We start from the raw sequence: 9183 nt of genomic DNA, 5'->3' as shown, positions 1-9183 counted from the left end.
ATCGTACTTGTAATCGTGTCTTGTGAAAGACAGTGAATCGACCACTCTTGTATTTTCTAGTTCACAATGCGTCCTTGTCCGCGTAAATCGTTGTTGGCTCTTAACCGGTCAGGCAAGGTACATTGCACCGAAGATATAAGTCATAAACTGGTTGTACGGTCAGCCATATTGTGTCATTGCATATGCCCCACGATCTATACCGGACACCGGATATTTGCTTCGACTATAATTACCGAAGCGAAACAGTAATGATCAGTCTCCTCAATCATCTTGAAGTAATGATCGATGATCCTTAATGATCATTGATCTCCAGCTCTCTCTCTCTCTCTCCCCCTCTCTGTCCGTCTATCATAAAGTTCATTGTTAAAAAGAAATAAAAATACTTTTCGATGAGTCACGAAAAGAACATCGAAGAGGGTACGAACGTTATTCGAGAGCATAAATTAAGAGGCATTTACGATCTACATGTACGATCGAGTACGTGCTCGAGTAGAATCATGGAAAGTGTTGGTGCCATGAGCCGAACGTTCCATGCGTGTTATTACGTGAAAATTTAGAAATTATCTTAACGCAATTGCAACTCCGTTGCAACAAGGATGAACTAATCTCGTATTTCTTTTAGCAAAGTTCTCGTTATCTAATTGGACGGCTTGGAATCGTTATAATTACGAAAGCGAAAAAAGTTTCGATTTAATACGATTTTTAATAATCGGCCGTAATCATCTAGATTGTGGTAATAGCTTAAATTTGATTTAAAATTCAACAATTATGGGGTTGTCCCGCTCAGAATGAATTTGCATTGACGTGGATATTATTGCATCGGTGAAATTAATCAGGTCAATTACGAAGAAACAAAAAATCATCCTCGTTAAATTACGCTTCTGTTCGAGAAAATTACTTGAACCGAATTTGTTAGAACGATGATTGATTTACAGTTCGTGTCATAGATTATCGTGTTAAATTGAAATATTTCAAAAGATATTACTTACGTTCGCTGATTGGAATGTGAATCAATAAATTGTACTAACAATTAAATTAAATCAATTAAAAAGGAAGGTCTAAAGATACCTTATAAATAAGCGATATACTTACCAATGTTATTAGACTACTTTTTTTTTTGTAAAACACGAGACATCTATCGTGCAAAGATTAGGTATCGCTCCATTTTCCAAAAGTTATTTATTATCCGCTTAATAAATTATTATCGTGTCTGGGCATCATTATATTAAATATAATTTTATATTATATAAAATTATCGCGTAAAATAATTATGTTTACATAGCCCGATAATATTTTACAACACAAACTAAAATAAAATGACGTTGATTTTAGCCATATGTAAAAAAAAAAATTAATGAAACGCAAATTTTTTGCGATTAGGAGCGATCTTTGAACCATCGATAAAAACTTTTATGAATTAGATTGCATTTTAAATATTTCACCGATGCAAAATAATATAAATAAATCCATCCGGATCACATAGATCAACACGGATCAGTTGAATACTTGAAGATAAATTTTATCCTTAAAATTATTAGTCTCATTGAATTATCCTTTAAAGAAAGTAGATTAAACATCAAGCTGCTTATATGCAAGCTACAATTTTTTGTTGTAGTAACTTGGTCATCCATTTTGAATAGAAGATAACAAATAAAGAAAAGAAATTAGAAAACCAATGCATAAGATCGGAAGAAACTCTAAACTTTTATTTATTTATTTTGCTGTACTATAACAATTGAAATCGAAGAAATAGAGTGAAACCTGATCTAATCTTTGGTCTTTCAACCACGAGATATTAGTCTTAGTGTCTGTAAACGATAAGCAAGAAGACATCTCGTTTCTCCCGCTATTGCTAAACCACAATGTCGAATGAAACGAAAGAGTCGGTGGGGAGTTGCATGGTGCTTCGATAAATTCGTCGTCTCTCCGTCAGCGAACAAATGAAGGGAACACGTTGGTTCATCAGTTCGCAGTCGACTTCCCGTCGAAATCGTTCGAGCTTTGCGTGCATTGATTGATGAAAGGAAAACAACGAATATATATATATACGTCCTCCGAAAGAAAAGGTATAGTAATTTCTTTAAAAGATAATTTTATCGAACCGATCCTACCAAATTTTGTTCGATCCTACCGACTATCTTATCTTATATTATTTAATCGGTCCGATCTAATTTGTTTCACAAAAAAAAAGATGTTGGAACGAAGCGTTGTACGTGTATATGTGTGTGTGCGCGATTAAAAGTCCCCCCATTCGTAACTTGCATAGTGCTTATTAGCTTTTTTGCATGAACATATATTGAATCATTAAAAATGTTAATAGCAAGTTATTAGAAAAAAACTCATAGAGAGCAGACCAGTTAAGGTATAACATAAATATAGTTCAAGATCAAAGGATACAATTCTTCTTCCACCAAGTGCTAGTTAAATAAAAGAATTATCAGCGATTACTTTAATAACCGTATATCAGCATCGTCGCTCGCAGTCGAGTCTGTTTCACGATAGAAGCATCTTGCTTTCGATGAACTGTTAAGATTCCTTCTCAGTTTTTATATTTCGTATTATAACGTTTATTAATGTTTGATTAGAAAAAAGTTTATACAGATCGTTGCAAGCTCCACGATCGAAATTGGATTTAAAAAAGAAACGGTGCGAGTATAACAATTAATTGTAGTGCCATCGATCGATCAATTTAAAAGTTATATCTCGATGCGTTAGAAGAGTCGAAAGAAAAAATAGTGTCATAATAAATAACGTCGAATAAAAGCCATCTTGATTTTTAACTCGACCGTTTAATCGATCACGATTACCACAATCAAGTATTAACCCCAATAATTTCTCTCACGTATACATGCACGCCATATCTAACTACTAAACACACATCGTACGCGTCCACTGATATTTAAATTTCTTGCATGTACGTACCTTATTCATTAGTCAAGTAGCTTGTCTGAAAAAGTATATTATTTCGAATTCACAATATTATCATATATATAATAAACTTGTACTATAAGACACGTACATATATGTATAAATATTCCAATATCGATAAATCGTTCTCGCTTTATGATAGATTTTTTATAATACTACGCGTGTTGATATTCTACGAATCTATTTCTACAATCAAAGTTGTTCGTTGGACCTCATCTCCATTGTATCGTATACATATACGAAGGTTCACTTAACGTATCGGTGTATAGTCACGCATACAGTTACAAAGTAAACGGGTTTCTAAATGATTTCAGTCTTATAAGAACTGTAGAACTCTTCGGACCGACCGTATTGCTTCTTTCTTCATTTTTATACATATTTATCGTGCTCTATTGTCTATAAGTAAAAACATGAAAACTGCATTTATAATTTGAAAATTTTTAACGCAATCGAAGCTTTTAATACAATTTCTTCGTTGATATTTTCGACTAATCGTGTAATTACAAATTGATTTTAAAACGGTGTTCACAGATTAGAAAACACATTTCGATAAACTGACAAATGAAAATATTTTTTCAGGAAAAATCTGACACAAGATGATTCAGAAGATGAACAGTTTTATTCACATTGGCATGTGCGCCGTTTACGCTTACATCACCATTCATGCTTCCTTCTTGCAATCGATTCCACTACTAGAGGAATTATTTTCCGAATTTGACCCTGGAATATTGAAGTTTTTGACGATGTGGAACGTGGTAAGTGGAAAAATTTTCTTTCGAGTTATCCGAGATTTTTTTTTTTTTTTGTATTATACGTGACATTTTACGTTATTAAAAAATTTCATACGAGATAGAGGATTTTAATCAATCCAACGACCCTTCATTAAAAACCGAATCTTGTTCGTTTTTTGTATAATCAGAGTCGTATATCACAAAGTTGAAAGCTTCAGAAATATTCTATTCAAATATATATGTGTATGTAAGACAGATATTCGTTAAAACACACGTGTTATACAATATATTTCATCGGAGTCGATATTATTGATTTTATTTGACAGTATGTAGAGAAATACGTAATTATGTACTTATCATACTTATCAATTTTATATACTAATGAGGTCAACCTCGTCGAATTATCTAATAAATGTACAAAAAGATATAAGATATCCTTTGTAAAATTTGTCAGAAAAAAAAGAAAAGGAAAATAAATAAAAGGCTTATTGCGATTGTAATGATGCAAGAATAGCAATAAAAGACGCTATCTTGACTCTATTCATTAGGAATGGAAAATCTGAAATGCGCCAAACGCATTGCGGTAAGCGGTTATATAGCAAATCCCGTTCGATTTCTCGCGTTCACGACGAGGAAAAGCCGTAGCACGGCGTATAACTTGTGCGACGACATATTAGGAAAGAAAAAGAAAAAAATATTTATTTTATTCGTGAGTTACGCAAAATGCACGAACACACACGCACACTCACGCACGCACGCACGCATTTTAATCTCTTGAAATAGAAAGTCATCACGTTTGTCTTATCGTAACGATACGTGAAATGTGATTAGAAGGCAATATTATTTCTTTTTTAATTTTTTTATCATTACATTAACGTCATGATACACGGATATATTATTAAATTGTGTAGACTTGTAGTTACTTGTATGTTCTGTAGAAAACGACGACAACGACTATGATGATGACGAGCATGCGCGTTTTCGGTCTGCGCAGAAAATCAGCCGCATACCTCTCCTCTCCTTCCGCACAACCTTCGCGTCCCTCTCTTTCCTCTTGCGGAGTTACTCCGGACAATACAACGTTTTGAACGTGTGTTTGTCTTTCTCTCTATGCCGTATATACGTACATATACCTACACGCATATACGCTTGCTCTAAAAATCTCTAGGCTCTCTTTGGCTGTTTAATGCCAACGATCTTAATTTTTACGTATCATGGAAGCCATGTATATTCGCTTGAGAGTGTAAACACAGTCGGTTCGACAAAGACGGATACGCGTATAGACTAAGAGAGAAAACAAGAAGAGAGAGAGAGAGAGAGAGAGAGAAAGAGAGAAGAAAAGGTATCCATATCTCACCTCTAAAGAGGAAGTAGTATAACAGAGACCAATAGTGATGGAACGTAGTACGTGAAACGATGGTCGCCATGTGCTCGATTACCAAAGCCTCGTGCGTGATATGTGTAGTCTACTCTTTAATAGATCTACTCATTTATACAGTCGGACTTATCACACTAGATAATTTATAAACGAACAAAGATAATAAGTATGCTTTGGAATTTGGACAGTTGAACTTTAAGATTTCGCTTTCCCACTTTTTTCTTCTTTTTTTTTCGTTTTCGTCGTTTTTGTTTCTTCTCTCGTTTTTCCAACCCGTACCATTAGAATTTCTCTTCTCTCTCCCTCTCTCTCTCTCTCTCTCTATCTTTCTCCAAAAGCCACTCGCATGCTCGAAAGTGAACAAGCATCCAACGAACGTGCCGCGCACGCCTTTTCTTTCCTCTGTTCTCTCTCTCTCTCTCTCTCTCTCTCTCTCTCTCTCTCTCTCTCTCTCTCTCTCTGTCTCTTTCTCTCCCACCTCTTTTTCTCTCATCCGTCAGTAAGTTACAGTCCGCCGAGACGATCGGAGCACGAACCTCGCGTATCATCAAGTCTCAACGATATCTATTGAGGTCTTCTTCTTTGAAAATTTGCAAAAAAAGTTTTTCATATATATGTATATATACGTAATAAGAAAAGAGCTGATAATATTTGCCAATAATAGTGTAAAAATCGCGTGAGAAAAGTGAAAAATCGTGAGATACAGTGTACATTCCCTGCATGTAAAGGGAGAGAAAATAAAAGGAGTAAGGGAGCGCGATCATGCGAATAAAAATAATAAAAAAGAAAACAAAAGAAGGCGAATGTGCCGAGAGACACGTGTAAAGAACATGCTGCTGATATGCAGACACGTCGATGGACGATGATAAAAGCATTTTGACCCTTCCTTTCGGGTCATCCTCGTGAACGCGGAAGAAAGACATCTCATGACTTATGATTTCTCTCTCCTTCTCTCTTTTTTTATCTATTTAAAGAGATAATCAAAAGTCAAAGGGTTGTTTTACGTGTTTCTCGAATTTATTGTTGAGTCGAAAAGAGAACAAATATACGAATGAATATATAAATGAGTACTGAATTTGATATCCGATAAGCGTGAATGCTATTTTGCAATTATTCGTTATTCACTGAAAATGAACGATTAAATTTGACGTCTGAAACGTATGAATGCCATTTTGTAAAAATATTACTTAATAAAATGTTTCAATGTAAATTCACAAAAATTACACTTTTAAAGGCGTTCAAGTATTGATATCAGTATTTAACTAAAAATAGTTTCTTAAACAAAACGTGCAAGTCATCTATGTATGACACGATAATCATTTTTGACGCGTAATGAATTTTAATTTTAATTTTAATAATATACAGAATAAATGCAAACGGAACACATAACGGTCAAAATTTAAAGATAAACACGATGCCATCAAAAATCGTAGCATCCGATGAAGACTAGCACGCGATCGTGCAACCGATACGCACGCGCACTCTATATTAAGCAAAGAACAATTTCGGTGTTGAGTAATTTTTTTTTTTACCGAACCTTATTGACCGTTCGAGATATTTCAGCCCATTTAAACCCTTACAAAGATACGAGGAGACAACGATTTGAAATCTTTTATCTAATTATTTCGGAGCATGAAATAATTGATCGAGATAATAAAAGAATAAGAGAAAACAAAATTTAGTAGATAACGAAAGAGAAAGAAGCTAAGAAGGAGACCAAAGGAACCCCTCGGGTACACCAGCAACGAGGCCTAGTTTCTATCTTTCGCTATCTCCGCTATCGATCCAAACACGATCGTGTCTCGGCTGGTTGACAGTGAGAGAACACAAGAGTAAGAGAGAGAGAGAGAGAGAGAGAGAGAGAGAGAGAGAGAGAGAGAGAGAAAGAGAATATGGTATGCATGTATGTATGTCTGTGTGTCAGAGACGAAAATATGCCTCGAAAGGATACGTAGCGTCATTTGACCTGGCGAAATTAACGTGTAATTTGTCCCGCGATAATTTAGGTCATTAAAGATAAAACGAAAATGTAGAACTAAATGAAAAAGTCAGAAAAAAAGAAACAAAGGAATTGCGTATATATTATTCCAGAAGACTCCAGAGGATTGAAGAAAAAAAATAGCCTACAAGATGCGAGAATCCATACTCATAGGATTTCACGCGATTGCCTGTTTGCAATTCGCATATTCCGTTTATTACGATTACACGTACACCGTGGTGCCACAGAATGTCATGAAGGTCCACGGCGCTTTTGGTGGAAGATTTAAATTTCTTACGTTTTGGGACGCGGTTAGTATCGTTCTAAAGGATCCCTTCTTCGTTTATTCGTTTCTCTATCTTTCTATATTATCTAAGACTCGACGATGGTTTTTAGAAATCGTTTACTATTACGTGTTCATCCTTCTCTTTCTAATTCGAATGGTATAACTCGTTTGTAACTTAGACGTTTTCCTAATCGCAAAGCTGAGCCAAAAAAAAGTAAGAAAAGAAAAATATTTATATGGTAAACCGCTTAATATGGTTGTAACTATTGCACCATGTTCTTATTAACGACAGTGTGGCTAACTCCTTATATAATCGGTGAAAACGCAACTACCGACGAGAATATATAATGATATATTCGTGATGAAGAAAATAAGGAGAGATATTACCCTGTCGACTTAAGTCGACACTACGAGTGTGATATAATCCGACGACTCGATTTGCTTTGAAACTAGAAAGGGGAGAAGCACGCGTCGCGTAAAACCTCTGTAGTGAGACTATATACCATGTCGATTATAGTAAATAACAAAGTCTACTTTTCATTCGCTACGTACGATGTGTACTACTCATTTATCGATCGTTACACTCTTTCTCCTTTCCTATCGATTTGCTTCCGGGTTTCGACTGTTAAGTTTTATTACTTCGAACGCGTTCTTTGATTAATCGAAATATTCTTTTTGTTAAATGCACTATCTAAGTTATCTCGTTTTTTTTTTCTTTTTCCTTTTTTTTGCGAAAAATTGCAACTCGCAATTTTATCATTTTTGCTTATACTTCATTAAATGTTCTGACCACACGTTAAATAGCTTTTATCGCATAGCAACAACGTTTCGTTTTCATGCTCATTAATCAATGGAAATTTCGTTAAAAACTTATTCAAATTATATTTACGAACTCACGTCCATATACTCTCGCTAGCAAACTAATAGTTTCCTTATTACGACATGCCTAAGTCTTTTAGTATCGATCATTTGAATTTGATTACCGCGTAGGAAAGGACTATTTTGTCAATAAAATATTACAAACGAGAAATTATTTGTTTCAGATATTACAAGCTGTATTCTTTTTTATATGTATCGTAAATGATTGGTATGGTACCAATGCAGTTAGCCCGAAGAAGCCGCCATTTGTACGGAAGTTGAAGGATTACGTGTACGCGACTCTTAGTTTTCCTATGGCCATGGTACGAAGACATGAAATTTCTAATTTCGTTAGAACATTATCGTATTAATCGTACTCGTTACAGTTCGTTGGGATAACGTTCTGGTCGATAATGTGCGTCGACCGTGAATTGGTCTTACCAAAGGCATTGGACCCATATTTCCCATGGTGGTTGAATCATCTGATGCATACGATGATTATGGTGTCGGCTGTTATCGAGATGCTACTAGCACCGCGAAAATATCCTAAACGATCGCGTGGTCTTGCTGGCCTCCTAGCATTTACGCTTACTTATTTAATCTGGTGAGTTGATTTCATCTATGAGACGAACGTTCGCCAGTCTTCCGGGTTTATTTATTTATTTATTTATTTTTTTATAAATCTACATATAATAAAGTAATTGTTTCTTACGAACAGGATGCACGTAATCTATTTCATGAGCGGCATTTGGGTGTATCCAGTGATGGAAGTACTGACGCCACCTCTGCGAATAGTATTCTTTGTCGTTTTATTGGCATTCGTATTGATACTCTATTTTGCTGGAGAAATGCTGAACAACCTCGTTTGGGGTAACGAACAAACTAAACAACACAAATCTCATTCCAAGTAGTCTCGCCAACTTGTCACTGGCAAGTGACTTCGAATCATGTTCTGCCTCCCATCGGTGGTGGTGAATAAATTCTCTTTTACCGTTCACTCGTTGAAACATGCACGTTTTTTTCT

At 35.2% G+C, this 9183-nt stretch overlaps 1 protein-coding gene across 9 annotated transcripts; it reads left to right on the top strand.

Moving 5' to 3' along the window:
- Window positions 1–1796: 1796 nt before the first annotated feature.
- On the top strand, window positions 1797–9156 carry LOC122636383 (androgen-induced gene 1 protein-like). 9 transcript variants are annotated; one of them, XM_043827555.1, is made up of 6 exons: window positions 3240–3371; window positions 3403–3424; window positions 3508–3683; window positions 8345–8482; window positions 8546–8763; window positions 8878–9156. In XM_043827555.1, the coding sequence occupies exons 3-6, from the start codon at window positions 3525–3527 to the stop codon at window positions 9068–9070; spliced, it is 708 nt and encodes a 235-aa protein (XP_043683490.1). In that variant the 5' UTR covers window positions 3240–3371; window positions 3403–3424; window positions 3508–3524; the 3' UTR covers window positions 9071–9156. The 9 variants fall into 9 exon arrangements, with proteins under 9 accessions (XP_043683491.1, XP_043683495.1, XP_043683490.1 ...); XM_043827556.1 differs by lacking the exons at window positions 3240–3371; window positions 3403–3424 and adding an exon at window positions 1797–2066; XM_043827560.1 differs by lacking the exons at window positions 3240–3371; window positions 3403–3424 and adding an exon at window positions 2617–2646.
- Window positions 9157–9183: the final 27 nt, after the last annotated feature.

The sequence above is a fragment of the Vespula pensylvanica genome, chromosome 21 (assembly GCF_014466175.1).
Source record: "Vespula pensylvanica isolate Volc-1 chromosome 21, ASM1446617v1, whole genome shotgun sequence".
Taxonomy (NCBI): Eukaryota; Metazoa; Arthropoda; class Insecta; order Hymenoptera; family Vespidae; genus Vespula; species Vespula pensylvanica.
Note: the sequence above shows the minus strand (reverse complement) of the source record. Positions and strands in the feature narration are given on the sequence as shown.

Coding starts and splice junctions, on each gene's coding strand:
- LOC122636383 (XM_043827556.1), top strand. CDS start 3,525: ATGATTCAGAAGATGAACAGTTTTATTCACATTGGCATGTGCGCCGTT. Junction 3,684..8,344: donor TTTTGACGATGTGGAACGTG/GTAAGTGGAAAA, acceptor TATTTGTTTCAG/ATATTACAAGCTGTATTCTT. Junction 8,764..8,877: donor ACGCTTACTTATTTAATCTG/GTGAGTTGATTT, acceptor TCTTACGAACAG/GATGCACGTAATCTATTTCA.